Consider the following 16,421-nt stretch of genomic DNA (forward strand, 5'->3'; position numbering starts at 1 on the left):
TATGTTGATCATGCAAATCAAACCACTAATAAACTTGCAATCCAAGTTAATTGATTGAAAGTTTTGTATTTGCATTTTAGTGCAATAAAAACTAAAGGACCAAACAAACAAAAAAACTTTGTGTCCTTAATACGGTTTCAAAATCCTTAAATATCAAAAATGCTTAAATTTTTTTGGTTTTGCGGAATGTTTGTTGTAAAAATTAGGGAATAAAGAAGACACTTTTTCAGTTTGTTAGTTAAGTTTCATAAAATTAAACTGAGGAAATTATTAAATAAATTAATATTGCACATGATTACAGGGTTATTAATAATTATATTGCGGTTTATTAATAGTTATATATCAGTTTATTAATAATTATATATCAGTTTATTAATAATTATATAGACATTTAATTATAGTTATATAGCATTTATTAATAATTCTTGTGCTATGATGTTGTTATTTGAATGTATTCAAGACGACAATTCACTTACGCAGGCTGGAATGGCCAGAAAGCTTCACAAAACTGGAATAACCATATCCCAAACATCTGTATCTTGTTACTGTAAGAAGCTTGAAATTACAAGAAAAAGATTAAGAAAGGTCTCTGATTTCATCTGTTCACCAAAAATAATTAGTGAGAGAAAAAGTTATTCTATTTGATATAGAAATATTGACTATTCTCAAATGTTCTTAAATGATCTGGGTTCAATTTATATTCAAGACCAAATTTTGGATATTTACCTAAAAACACTCCTGCATTTAACTGTTCCTGCAAACAAAAGTCGCAATATCAGTCTACTTGCAATAATATCAGTCAGAGCCATCTTAAAATATTTAATTATTGAAGGACCTTTCAGCACTGAAATTTTCTTAGAGTTTCTCAAGCAGTGCTATGAAGCAAGATAGTTTGAAAATAAAATTTTCATCATGGACAACGTAAGATTTCATAAATCAGGACTGATAATTTAATTTTTCATGGATAAGAATATTAGATACGGATATCTGCCCCCATATTCTTCCCAGTTAAATCCTATAGAAGTATTTTCATGTTTAAAGAACAGATATTACAAATTACGTCCATATCCAGAAACTAAACAAGATATTATTCAACACATTAATAGCAGATATGAAGGAGAATGTTGATTTTATAGCGTTTTATCAACATATGAAGCATTATCTTGATCTTGCTTTTATAGGACAAGAATTTAAATAAAAACTTAACATTTAACAACACTTTTTATATTTATTTTACTAGATGTATTTTTTATTTTAACTAAAAAAGGTATTTTATGAATTATATATAATTGTAAACAACCCACTATATAATTATTAATAAGCTGATATATAATTTTTAATAAACTGCTTTATAACTACTAATAAACTGATATATAATTATTATTAAAGTGATATATAATTATTAATAAATCGCTATATAATTATTAATAACCTTGTAAGATTAGCAGCACTAGTTTGCTGTTCATATTAATATATACAGATTTAAAAAAAAAATGTTGAGCCCTTAAAAATGTTTTTGATTTAAAAATTTTATAAATGCAATGTTATTTTATAGAGCACAATTGGAAAAATTAAAGTTATGTGTTAAAAGGTATTTTAGCACTTACATTAGCCTATTAAAATATCACTTTTTTAAAAAAATACAATAAATTACATTTACTTTGTAGGCATAGAAAGTAGCGCCGACAGTTAAAATAAATTGTGAAGCTTTTTACTGGTAAGGTTCCTATATATAGACAATCACCAAAAAAAGTTTAAAGACCTATACTCTATCTTATGACATGATTGTAGCCCTATGACTTAGGTGTATATTTTTAATTTTTCTTTGAATAAATATAATCAGTTTTCCCGAAAATAAATTATCAGTGTCTCAACTTAATTTATTTGATATGATTTTATATTTATAATTAAAAAAAAAAAGTTTTTTTTTTAGATTATGTTACATGTTTGACCCTCAATTTTAATATTTTTAGATTAATAAAAAATGTCAGAGAAATGTTGTGTGAGAAGAGTTTTAAATGAAGATTGTAATAAAATGTCATATTGCAGAATGGTAGGAAGAAAAAGACTAGAAGATACTGATATTGAAGTTTTAATTTAAATGATAGGATACATATTTGAAACATATGAGGAGATGTTTTCACCATGTAAAAGCCTATATTTCTAGATATGAAGCACTTCAAAAATACTGTTGTGATCCATTTAAATTCTAGAAGAAAAAAATTATCAAGTTATAAAGTTAACATATCAATAGCAAATCAACATAAGATCAAACCTGGTCAAAAAGTTTGTACTAACTGTATGAATGAGTTCAAACTTGAAAAAATTACAGAAGTTTTTAGTTGTTCACACCTTGATAAGACAGTTCTTAATAAGAGTGTGTCTTTATCGGAAATATCTCCACTCAAAAATGTATGTAGGTGCGATTAATTAGCTAAAAAAATCGAAACGAGTATGACAAACTTAGTAGCGTCAGCATTGGATATAGATATAGTATCAGAAAAAGTTCAAAAATGTATAAAGTGTAATGTTTTAGACAAACTGTTAGATGCAATAAAAAATAAAATGAAAATAAGTTTGAAGTAAGAACATCTTGTTAAGAAAGCCTGAAAGTTGAAAAATGAAAAAGGAATACTTGCTAAACCTGAGGCTAAAATAGGACAGCCTTTGGAAGATATTGTTAAACAAAAAGTTTTTGAAATTTATGAATCCAAAGAGTTCACAAGACAATGTTCAGGAAAAAAAGACTTTGTTTCTATGTGTATAAATAATGTAAAAGTTTATAAATATATTTGTTTAATATTATTTCGTTTTAAGGAACTTTATCTTGAGTTATGCCCTAAACAAAAAGTTGTATTCAGCTAGTTCTGTGAACTAAGGCCAACATAGTGCATCACAGTTGACACTAGTGGAAGTCACTCAGTTTTAGTGTATTTGTTTAGTATCCGTTTAAAAAACCGGATAACAGTTCCCATCAATTTGCAGTTATCCGACTATTCGGTTAACTGCAAATTGACTAACTGGTTAACCGAAAAATCTTATAAAGCTTAAACTGTTTTGCTTTGGTTAAATATTGCAACCAATGTAGTTGTCATTAGTGACGCTTTCTGAATACAGGATCTTCCAAATTTCAACAAATGTAATGTTTTGTTTTACCTAATTTTTAAAAAATCAATGTTAAAATGTACATTGTCTAGTCAGTCAGTGACTACAGTCCTGTAAATATATAATATTTACAACAAAACATGGAAAAAGGTATAAAAGAACAGAAATTAAAAAAAGTAGGAATAATGTACAAGTATTGTTTAATTATCGTCATTATCAATTATTATCTCGACATTGCTGCTGATTTGAATTTCATTGTCATCATCATCATCATCATCATCATCATCATCATCATCATCATCATCATCATCATCATCATCATCATCATCATCATCATCATCATCATCATCTTCTTCTTCTTCTTCTTCTTCTTCTTCATTATCAGCAACCAAGTTTACACGTAACTCTGAATTTTCTTATTAATTTTATTAACGCGACTTTTAACAACGATTGGATTTTATGAATGTAAGCAACAACAACGATGTCTTGAAATCGGAAAACATTGGCGCAAAAACTTTGGTTATGTAGTTTAACTAAAAAAAAATAACATCATTGATTTGCGTTTTATATAAGCATTTTAAAATCAATTAATTGTGTTTAATTCTTTAAAATCAATTTATTAAAAAAGTGTTTTGGAAAACTCAAAAGTCAAAAAAGTTGGTTTTTATTATTCGAGTATAGATCTTTGATATTCGAACTAAATCCGATTAACCGCCAATCCGGTTAGCTGAATAAATCACTACTCAGTTTGCGTATGTTCTTATTATCAAAATGCTAAGTTGATGTGTGCTGCTTTATTTAAGGGCCATTTAATATATTACAAAGATTTAATGAAAGTATGTCTTTGTAATATATATAGTTGAAGCTTCATGTTTCATCTATGTTCCAATTGCCCTGGTAAAGTAAATTTGAAGAGTTACTTTGAAAATGTGTTTGAAAATAATGATTTTGATTTTGACGATCAGATCACATACAAACAATTGTGTCAACTGGCTAAACTGCACTTGTCACAGTCCAAACAAGCATTATTGAGTTTACTGAAACTCTAAGTGAAACTTTGTATGATTTTTGTGTTATTTTTCACCACCATTTTATCAAAAAAGCACAATACTTATCAGAAGCAAAAAGAACATAGGATCAACACACTTGTCTTATTCTTAAGGATTTTGCAGAGAACTATAGTTTTGTGCAAAATGCTGTACAAGGGTTTTATTGGCAAGCCGATCAAGCTACCTTACATCCATCTCCTGTTTATTACAAATATTAAAAAAAATCAACTCATGTGAATGCTACTGTACAATTTCTGACCATCTTCACCATGACCAAACAACAGTTCATTGTTTTCTCACTAAGTTACTTCCTATGATCAAAATCAAACTACCCACAATCAATAAAGTAAAATACTTCAGTGATAGTGCTGTGTCACAGTAGAAAAATTACAAATGTTTGTTAAACTTAATGTATCATCTTGAAGGTCTTAATATAAATACTGAGCATCACTTCTTTGCTATATCCCATGGCAAAAGTCCATATGATGGAATAGGAGGAATTATAAAAAAAGAAGCAGCAAAAGAGAGTCTACAAGCATCAAATGCAAACTAGATTCTCACACAAAATTAACTGTTTACATGAAAAAAACATTAAAGTTGATAACATATTTTACATTTTAATTGATGATATCAATAACCATGAAACTTATTTGAACCTTAAGTAACGATATGAAGAGGTAAGCACAGTCCCAGGCACAAAAAGCTTTATGTACCAGGTGGAGAGAAATTACTTTTACGGAGAATCTCTAGTGATACACTCTATAATTTGCTACCCATTTGCTGAATAATATTAACTTTATCAAACTTTCAACCTGGTAAATACATTGCATGCTTTAACGATGATGAATGGTACATAGGGCTTGTGCTTGAGATTTGTAATGAAAACCAAGATGTTAATATAAAATTCATGCATAGAAACAAATTAAATTTAAAATGGACTAATGATGCACGATGAAGTCAGTGTTGGGTTCTATTTGATAAAATGATTTGTCAAATAAGTGGTCCATCCATTAAGGGTAGAAATGCTTGTGACTAAAAACTTACTAATAATGATTATTTTAGTATTATGAGTTATGTAAATCAGAGATAAAGAAATTAGTGTACTTGTGTTTCATGTGTATATACACTTCTTCTTTCAGCATTTTTATTTTATCTTTATTTTTTTGAAATATAATATCTTGCACTATTAGGTATCCATTTAAACTAAAAAAGCATTGGACTCAAAATGCTTAAATTATGTTATAAGATAGAGTATAGATCTTAAAATTTTTTTTTAAGATTACTCGCCAGTAAAAAGTTTCATGATTTGTTTTAACTGTTTATGCTATTTTTCATGTCTGTTAAGTGAATGTAATTTATTGTATTTTTAAAAAAAAGTGATATTTTAATAGGCTGCTGCAAATTCTAAAATAACTTTTAACACATAATTTTAATTTTTTCCACAATTGGATACTTTATGTACACAAAAATAAAAAAAAGCTTGTCTGTTGGTATTGAACTGTAGCACATAGTTTCCAATATTTTTTCTAATTTTGTGTTATTTAGCAACTTTGAGGTACAAGAACTCAAAAATTGCTTAAAATCAGTCAAAAACACCTACAAAATTGGGTTATTTGGGTTTAAAACTATTAACAAAATTTCAGGTGATCACTTTTTTTATTTAGTTAGTTATGCTCTGTCAAAAATCAAAAAAATCCACTGTAAGCTCCAGGTACTCTAATTTTTCTGATTTTTGTCAATACTAAATCAATCATAACTTCTGAATGGTTTGGTCAATCAAGCTGAAATTTTGAGGGTTTTTTTTTTCATAAATACTGTGGGTGATCAAAATTTGAGGCAAATTTGAGATGATACCCTGGGGACCATTAGTTGGTTTGATATGGAATGACCCGTATAAATGTTTATTGATATTTATGTATATTTTGTAATACAAAGATAACATAGGTACATCAATGGCAAAAACAATAAAAATTATCAATAGAAGTACTAAAATACGTAATTTGTTCATATGTTAATATTATAAAATATGTGTCATTTTCAGATAAAATGTTATTAGAGACATTTTGCAGAATGGTTTTTACTTGTATCTCTTGTCAAAAAAATATGATCAGATGATATCCACATTCATTGAATGGTGTCTGTTAAATTGACAATTAAGGAATTTTTTCTTGAGAGTCTATTATGTATCAATCTTAATATTTTGTTATTACCTTTTAACCCTGAATCATAAAGATTTCCCAAACCACTTTCCTCATTATTCAAAATTAGCTCCCAAGAATGACCAATCAGTTTGTGAAGTTATGGTGTTATACTGATCCATGGTCAAGGTAAATTTATTTTTGTAACAAGTGGAAACTCTTGTTAAATAAAAATCTGTACAATAGATTTTATATTATTCCACAAAAAGTTTTTTTTTGAGGAAAATACTCAAAGTATTACTGAGAGCACCACTTTGAACTTTTGAAATATTGCATGATATTAAACAGTGCAATAATTAAATCCCTGTTTGATTTTTTGTGCAATAGTTCTCTAGCTATATAACCTGTTGTTGTTGTTCCTCTTTTTCTAATTGTATCAGGGCAGTCCTATTTTATACCTACTTTCTTTAATATCTCTGTTTTTAATTAAGTTTCTGCTTGCTTCAGATATCTATTAGAAAGGGGACTCAGACCAATCAAAAACACCAGCTTTCACATGTACAATAGTTTTCATGAAATGGTCATATGTACCCAGTAAAGCATAAAGAACCTATAAAAATATCAGTAATTTTTAAATGTAATAATTTTTAATATCATTTTTAATATATATTTTAATATAAAGATATCAGTAATTTTTAAATGTAATAATTTCTCAAGTATGTTCTCATTTTAAAAATATAGAATAATATGAACACTATTACAAGATACCAATTTATTTGTATTGGCTTTACATTACAGGCTGGAATTGGTTTGAAGGTTTTCCGGCCCTTGTGATATAATCAGGTGTTTTTTTAAGTAAAGAAACATCTTGTTCAAGTTGGTCAAATATTTCATTCATAGTTATAGTGTCTCAATTGATTAAAAAACCATTTTCAATTCTTTCAATATTCAAACACTGATCTTTTGAGCACCTCTAACTCCTGAAAAAAGATTTGCTGCTTTCATACCCATCATATCTCTGCACTATCACATTAAATTGTTTTTCCTCTTTATACATAAGGAAATCTTTATTTTTTAACTCTTCTATGTCAGAGTTAAAGACAGATAATGATTGAAGAGTTTTTCTTGATTCTTTTCCCATTTGAAGACTCAGCGCTTTGTGACTCAGTGGGGCTTTTTGTGACTTTTGCGACCATATTAACAAACCTGCTTCTGTTTCAAGTGAAAATGGACAAGCATTGTCAGTATGATATTGCTAGTGTTAACATTATCTTTTTAATTAAATATTGTGTGGCTTCCACTACCATCAAATCCAAACTTTATTTTCATTAGTATATTTTCAATGTTTATATCTAAAAAAATGTTCTCGAATATCCTTCGCATTGTCAGTTTAATAGCCTGAAACAGACTGAAGTAAACACCAAAATAAAGTTCAAGAAAATTCATAATAATTGGTGTTACTTCAGATTATTTTCTTCTGAAATGTTTTCAACTAAGCAATATATTAAAACTAGCAGTTAAAATAGTTTTTTTTGGTTTGTATATGAATGCCTACTGAGAGCAAAAACTGTTTAAATTGACATTGTTTCTATTGGAACCTTATTGAAAGAATTATTCTTAACATACTCTTCAAGCAAGGTTTCCTTACCAGCCTTGAATTGTATGCCAGCATAGCCCATTTTTTTAAGTTTGTTTTTTTCAGATGCAGATCTTTGCCAGCTATTCTGAACTAATATTTTTTGTGTAAATGTCAATTCATCGGAGCCAAGTGCCTTAGCAATTATCAGTATAAATCCTGTTATATTTGCAAATCCTGTTATATTGCAGTGAGCTTCATTGTTATTAATTCTTTAGTTAAAAAGAATCTTATTCATCTTTGTTTTAGGAGTTTTAAAATGTATGGGCTTACTAGTGCCAACTTAGTAAACCCATACATTAATTTTTTTTAGAGATAAATTATTTTTTCTAATAAAAAATTAATTAAAAAACGCTAAAATTATGCTAAATTTTAGTTGTTTCATTAGGTATAACATGCAATAAAAATCAATAATCTTTGAAGTTAACATTCACATTTCCATAAACTGCAGTCTAAGATTTTTTCTACATACAATTATCACATTAGCACTGCTTATATAGTGACATTTTTCTTATACAATGCCAAAAATGATTTTGATGTATCATTTATACTTATTGCCTATCTTTTGCAACGAATTTACGTTATTCAAACTAGTATATTTCCTGAACAAGGCATGCTTTTGAATTAATTTTTTTTAATGAACTGGAAATTTATTTGGCTTTCAATAATAATTAACTTAAATATATTTTGGTAACATTGACTTTAACAATGTCCACTGTTTGGCCCGCTGTGTGATTGTACTTTTTTAATTGTCAATTTTTAATGATTCTTTTAGAGCTAGACACAAAAAGTGAAGCATGTCAAAGATTTTTCAGTGAAGGAATGACAATATCTTTTACAAAAGTTTTAATGGATGATGCAGTCAGCACTTGGAAGTTTGAAATTCATGTTAGTTAAAATTATAGTTTTGATATGTATATTATAATTAAGGCTTTAAAGGCCTTAATTAAGAGCCACCATACTTTAATTCTCCCTCCTGTTTTTTTTCCCCAGGTCTCCCCATTCTGCATAAATTCTTTATAACACTTTCAAATTAAAAGTATTCTTAATAATTAATATTTTATTTTATTTTAGAAATGCATATTAAAAAATACAGAAAAACTTATTGAGTTGTGTGTTGTCAAACTTGAGCAAGATTGGTTTCCGTTGCTTGATCTGTTGGCTATGGCTTTGAACCCGAATTCAAAGTAAATATTAAAGATATTTTTTCTTGTTTTTTGTGTGTGTGTGTGTGTGTGTCATTTTTATGTTGATACTACTTCCTGTGGTAAAGTAATCTACTTGAGTAAAACTGTAAGTTGATAAAGCCATCCACTGTGATCTGTCCACTGTGACAATGACTGGACAATGACTGTGACAATGAATGTGTTCTATGTACCAAAGATTGATAAAAAATAAACATTAAGCAAGAAAAAATTAAAAACTTGTTATTTAAAATTTTTATAGATTTCACTTGTTTAACTCTGCTCGTAATTCTGAATTTACACCAGTAAGTTTTACGATTATTACTTTAGAATATAAATTTATATTTTTGTTCAATATATTGATAATTATATGATTCATATTTAATTAAATGGGTTTTCTATTAAAGTTTCATGTTATTAAATGTTTTTTTTTTAAATGCTAAGGTCACCATATGTATGCGTTTGGTGAATACAATAAGCGTTTGAGAGTAGTTTTGCGCGTTTAGGATTTGTATGCATGTTTGTAAAAGTATATAGAAATTTAGTCAAATAAAATTCTCTTAGAGTTATTTAATGAATGAATTTACTTAACTATAATTAAGAAACTAAATGAATTAAATTCCTGTAAACTTAACATTAAAAAATTCTTTGAAGTTTTTTAAATTCCTATAAAAGATGAAAAAGTATTTTGAAATATTTGTAAACTTTAACGATAAAAATGCACATGTTTTACACAAATTTTGTTTGAATTGTCATGTCTTTTCCTGCTGATTATTGTAAAAATGCTTTGCGGCTTACTTTAATAAAAGTATATACAATCTTTATTTTGACTTATGTTTTATAAATGTTCTTGAAATGAACATTGTAAACTGTTAACCTAAATATAAAAAAATACACATATAGTATAAGTTTGTTTATATATATATATATATATATATATATATATATATATATATATATATATATATATATATATATATATATATATATATATATATATATATATATATATATATATATATATATATATATATATATATATATATATAAACAGAGGTAATTGGTTACAATCCAAACACTGTACTAGTTTATGGACTTACAACAAGAAATAATTTAATTGCGGTTGACATCAGTAAAAGTTGTAGTTTGTTAATAGTTAGACAAATTACATGTAACATCAATCAACAACAATCAGAGACATCAATTTCATAAAATGAGTAATAAGAATAGAAGATTCAAGACAAAATTTTAAACACATTTAATGATAATTTAAAGATAATGTTTCTTTTCATAACGCAAGATAACGCAATAACGCTCCTCGTATATATTAAATTATATACGCTGTCTGCAATTGAAGGTTGTTATATGTTTATCAAACACAAAATGGTTTTGGATGTTTCTATATTGTCAAACAAAACAAAAAAAAGGATGAAGATTCAGAGTTAGGGTCAAAATGAATAAGTATTAGCCATTCAAGAAGGAACAATTGCATTTTACACAATCAAACACAACCATAGTTTTATAAGTGCTAATTGTACATCAAAACTAATTAAGAAATTTTATAATCTATTTAGTTTTATAATATATTATAAAATAATTTGCGTATGAAATGTAAAACAATAATTGTAAATGTGTTCAAGAATTTTTGGAAAACTAACTCAAAAAACACTTTATTAAAAGCATCATGTGTATCAATTCTTTCTGATGCATCACATCACAAGGATGTTAAAGTTTATCCAATTTTGGCTCATTATTTTGATATTAAAAAAGGAGTGTAAATTTAGTTGATAAACATGGATTGTGTAAATGAAAAGACATCAGATATTTTATCATAATCTTTAAATGCATTAGTGCTAACAAAATTTTTTCAAAAGTTTTGGCTTTTTCTGCAGACCATACCAATACAAATTTTGGAGGTATAAGTTGAAACAATAATAACAATAATCAAGTTAACAGCAATATTCGTCAAGCTAAACCATTAAATTGTAGGCATCAGTTGCAATGCCCACATTTTATTAAATGCAATAAACACTGTTTGTTTATCAATTAATATGGAGATAACTCATCCTCAAATATACTTATTTTATTATCATTTTATTTTATTACTGTTTCACTGTTCGAGTATCTAATTAAGAAATTTTCTGCATGAAGGCTGGCGTAGAATATCAAAAATTGTTAGGATTTTCAAAGATTCATTAGTTGGCTTTCCAGCTAATAAAATAGTGCTTTATATCAGCCACTAAGATCATACTTTTTAAGCATAGAAAATTGTTTGAAAGTGATATTTGACTTTTTTAATAACAAAATGAGTAAAATAATACTATTTATTTTTTCCAATCAATCCAAAGTTTTTTATAACACAATAATAAAAAAATAAAAAAAAAGTTGAGAAAGATGATATTTCTGCTGCTGAAGTTGCCGTAGCATTTAAGTTTGAAAGATAAGATTAAATCTAGAAAAGAAGAATGATTTCTAACTTTCATAGTAAGACAGCATTAGCAAGTTACCGAAGTAAGTAATCATCATTTGAAAAACCATTTTTCTGAAAAAAGTAGATATTTTTTACAATAGTTATGTGTACATAATAGTTATGTGCACATTATAATTATGTGTACATAATAATTATGTATTCATCTATTAGACTGGCGCAGATGTATTGTTAATACATTGTTTCTGGTTTAGGATGTTGAATGGTTTTGCTTGTGTTTCTGTTTTTATGATTGGGCAACTCATTCCATTATCTCCTAATGAGGACACAGCTCCAAAACTCAGTTTTATGGTTCTGAGGCCGGCTGGTAGTCAGGTTTCCCAAACTCTGTGGTAGCTTTCAGAGAGGCTGATTCCATCAACAGCTGAAAAATATCAGTATTAACAGTGCCATGATGCGCATAGATGGTGTCCCTGGTCATACTTTTGATGTGCATTGCCTAGACCTCATTTGGAGCCCTTTGTTACGGCATAGGGTTTATTAATAGTAATGAAGTAATTGCTTGGGCTATTGCCAGTGTACTAAGTACCGTCTATGTTTTGAATCAAGTTCTTTAACAAATTTAAAAATGAATAAAGTGCCAAAAACTATAAAACACGAAAAACCATCATTATCACCAAGTTCCCTAAACCTATCATTCACTAATATTCAGGGTCTTCAAAGTAAGTTTTCTTCTGTTGAGTCTTATCTCTTGCAAAGTTCACCTGACCTACTTGCTCTTTGTGAGACTAATTTGAGTTCAGCTGTCTCATCTTGTTATCTTAGTGTTGATGGTTATCTTCCTTTAATTCGTAAAGGCTCCAATAGTCACATGCTTGGCCTGGGCATTTACATTCGTAAGAATTCACCCATTTGTTGGAAAACTAGGTTTGAATCCACAGACTATTATTTTATGTACTTTTGTTTAGCACCACTTTACTCTATCGTCTTTCTCTTTGTTCTATATCTCAAGACTGCACTCTTTTTGATGTTATTTCTGATCAAATTGACCAAGCCCTCTCTTTATATCCATCAGCTAATATCAATGTTGTTGGTGACTTGAATGCTAATCACACTGAATGGCTTAATTCTAGTGTCAGTGACTCTGCTGGCATTAAAGCCCTCAACTTTTGCCTTTCTCAATCCCTAACTCAAATAGTCAACTTTCTAACTTGCTTTCCAGACAACTCGAATCATTTACCTTCTCTACTCAACTTATGTCTTGTTTCTGATCTTAGTCAGTGCTCAGTTTCTCCACATTTATCCTTAGGTGCTTCTGATCATGGTTTGATCTCTCTAAAACTATTATCTCATTCTTCTTCATCTGAATCCCCTTATCAACGTACCTCTTACAACTACCTTAAAGTTGACTGGGACTCTTTCCGTGATTTTCTTCGTGATGGCCCATGGGTAGAAATCTTTCGTCTCCATGCTGATAAATGCACTTCTTACATAACTTTGTGGATTCAGACTGGCATGAAATCTTTTGTTCCCTCTCGACGATTCCAGGTCAAGTTTTACTCTTCTCCATGGTTCTCCTCACATTGTGCTGCTGCAATTTCCAATCAAAACTGTTACTTCCATATCTATCAGCAAAACAATTCTCCAGAAAACAGATGTCTGTTTATTACTGCTAGAAACCATTGTAAAAAGGTTTTGTCTAGTGCCAAAGCCCGCTATTCTCAGGTCATAAAATCTTGTATTTTATCACAAAAGTTAGGTTCTCGTGACTTCTGGAGAATCTTTAATAGTATCAATAATAAAGGCAAATCTGTTATTCCATCTCTCTTGTATGGTTCAGACTTTGTCACCTCACCTAAAGATAAAACTGAGTTGTTTGCTAAGAACTTTTCATCAATATCATCTCTTGATTCTACTAGTTGCGTTCTACCTGATTTTGCGGTCAAACAGGTTGATCCGTTGCTTGATATTCATATCTTTTCAGCTTCTGTATTCAATATGATTTCCTGCTTGGACTTTTCTACAGCTTGTAGTCCGGGCAACATACCTGTTATAGTCTTGCAGAAGTGTTCTCTGGAGCTGTTGTCTATACTTTCAAATCTTTTTAACAAGTGCTCATCAGAGTCTTGTTTTCCAGCCTGCTGAAAAGTAGCATCTGTTATCCATATTTTCAAAAAATCTGGAGAGCGATCTGATTCCTCTAACTACCGTCCTATTAGTATTCTTCCTATCATAACAAGGCTTTTAAATCTTTAATTAACAAATACTTTATCTATCATCTTGAATCTAATAACTTACTTTCTGATCATCATTATGGATTTCGATCTTGTTGTTCTACAGCTGATTTGCCAGCAATAATAACCAAAAGGTTTTATCATCGATTAGATAAAGGTGGTGAGGTTAAAGCCATTGCTCTTGACATTTCTAAAGCTTTTGATAAAGTTTGGCATGCTGGTCTTCTCCATAAGCTTTCTTCTTACAGCGTATCTGGTAACATCTTTAAGATTATTGAATCTTTCCTTTCTAATTGTAGTATAAAAATTGTCCTCGATGGACAGCACTCTTCTTCATATTCTGTAATTTTAGGGGTTCCTCAAGGTTCTATCCTTGGCCCTTTACTCTTTTTAATTTAAATTAATGATCTTCCAGATATTTTTGCATCTAAGGTGGCATTGTTTGCTGATTATACTACCATTTATTCTTGTCATGATAAGAAGCCAACACTCTCTGATTGCTTGGAGGGGCATTTGAACCTGAAAAGGATCTCACTTCTGCTACAGCATGGGGCTCACAGTGGCTGGTGAACTTTAATTCAGATAAAACTCAATTTTATTCGGCCAATCGTTATTGCAATAATATAGACCTTCCTATATTTATGTACTTGATGAGTCATCTACCCTTCATCTTCTAGGATTAACTCTTACTTCCGATCTTTCTTGGAAGCCATATATCAAATCTGTTGCAAAATTAGCATCTGCTAAGGTTGCATCTCTTTATCAAGCTTAACACTTTCTTATTCCAGATTCTATTCTCTATCTCTATTGATCTCAAATCCGGCCTTGTATGGATTACTGTTGCCATATCTGGGGGCGATTTTCTAATGATGGCCTTTCTCTTTTAGACCAGGTGCAAAAACGCAATGTAAACATATTTGGACCTGTTCTTGCAGCCAACCTCCAACCATTATCACATTGTTTTAATGTTGCTTCTTTTTCTCTTTTCTACAAATACTATAATGGACACTGCTCTAAAGAGCTAGTGTCTTTTGTGCCAGCTACTAAAATTTATTCTCATGTTACTCGTCATTAAATTAAGTCTCATCCTTTTTCTGTGACTGTTCCTAAATGCTCTAAAATCTCTTATTCCCCTAGCTTTTTTCCTCAAACATTAGTTCTTTGGAATTCACTTCCTTCATCTTGATTCAAATAATTTGCAATCTTTTATGTCAGTCAATCGTTGTCTTGCTCTAAAATCTTCATATTTTCTCTTCCAGTAACTTCCAACTCTAATCGTGGTTGCTTGCAGTCTTGTTGGAAGCAAAGATGTTAAAAAAATAACAAACATAATAGTTATTTGTACATAATAATTATGTTAATTATGTGTACATAATCAGAAATTTTGTTAGAAAAAACTTTAATATAGGCAAAGACCTTTACTATATATATAATACATATCCTATTATTAATTCCTAATCCTTTTGCAATTTTCATTTAATAAGAAAAAAATTATTTTATTGTTTTTATTTTTAAGAGTCATGGATGGTTTGCACGATGTAACGACTGTCGCCAACCTAAGGTAAATTGTTTGTTTATAAAATTGTTATAAGTAGTCGAAAATCAAACTAGAAAAAAAAATTTTTTATTAGCTTCTATTCCATATAATATTAGTTTTTAAACGGAATAAAAAAAAAAAGTTTTTTTTCAAATAATTAAAAAAACAAATGATCTTTTATAATCATAAAAATTTTTAAATGTGAATTCAAACCCACGTATTTATTAATAAATTTTTTTTATATACATAAAAAGTAAAAATGTATTTTAATACAAAAACATATATACTGTAGTATAAAAAAAACATATATACTGTATACAAAAGTTTAGAAACACCAACTTTTTCAGTTTTAACTTCTCACAAACTTTCTCAAATAAGCTAAAATTTTTACCAAATGTGCTCTATATTATTTCAATTTAAAATACAAACCACAAAAGTTGTAAAATTTAACCATTAGTTAAAATTCAATTGTTTCTTTGAAAAAGCTTCTGTGCAAAAGTTTAGAAACAACTGAATTTGATTAATATTTATTTCAAAAAAGCCAAAACTTTTACTAAAATTCACAAAGTAACAATTTTTCAATAAAATAGTGTCAATAAGACACTTAGTATTTGGTGGCAGATCCATTAACCTTTAAAACAACATCTCAGTTTTGGTCTTTATTGGTTGTTTTTCTACCAAATAATTGCTGGTCGATGTACTCCCAAAGAGACTCAATAGGATTGAGATCTGGCCTCTGTGAAGACCATTCAAGAGTTTCAATTTTTTGTGATTTAAAATATTTCTTAACAGATCTGGCACAATGTTTTGGATCATTATCTTGTTATAAGATCCATTTGCAAGTCATTTTATACTTTGCATGTAGCAGCTTAACATTCTTTATGTCTTTAATAAACTCTCTAGTCCATAATACTTTTTATGTAATGAATGGGACCCACATTGTCATCACTTAAACACCTCCAAACCATAGTATTTCCTCCTCCATGTTTAACAGTAAGTAACTGATATTTTGGATTAAATCTGTCTTCTATTGGGCATCTGACATACCTAGTCCGTCGCTACTGAATAGCATAAACTTTAATCATCAGAAAAAAGGGCTTTTGATCAGTC

General features: G+C 28.8%; 1 protein-coding gene across 4 annotated transcripts in view; it reads left to right on the top strand.

Moving 5' to 3' along the window:
• The window catches only part of LOC100206699 (ubiquitin carboxyl-terminal hydrolase 9X), a 111,152-nt gene that overhangs the window by 908 nt on the left and 93,823 nt on the right, over positions 1-16,421 (top strand). For all 4 annotated transcript variants that reach the window (XM_065788244.1, XM_065788245.1, XM_065788246.1 and 1 more), the window contains exons 2-5: positions 8,704-8,816; positions 9,003-9,115; positions 9,375-9,417; positions 15,291-15,335. In XM_065788244.1, coding sequence (XP_065644316.1) covers positions 8,704-8,816; positions 9,003-9,115; positions 9,375-9,417; positions 15,291-15,335 — 314 coding nt within the window. The remainder of the gene's footprint in view (positions 1-8,703; positions 8,817-9,002; positions 9,116-9,374; positions 9,418-15,290; positions 15,336-16,421) is intronic.

The sequence above is a fragment of the Hydra vulgaris genome, chromosome 01 (genome assembly GCF_038396675.1).
Source record: "Hydra vulgaris chromosome 01, alternate assembly HydraT2T_AEP".
Lineage (NCBI taxonomy): Eukaryota > Metazoa > Cnidaria > Hydrozoa > Anthoathecata > Hydridae > Hydra > Hydra vulgaris.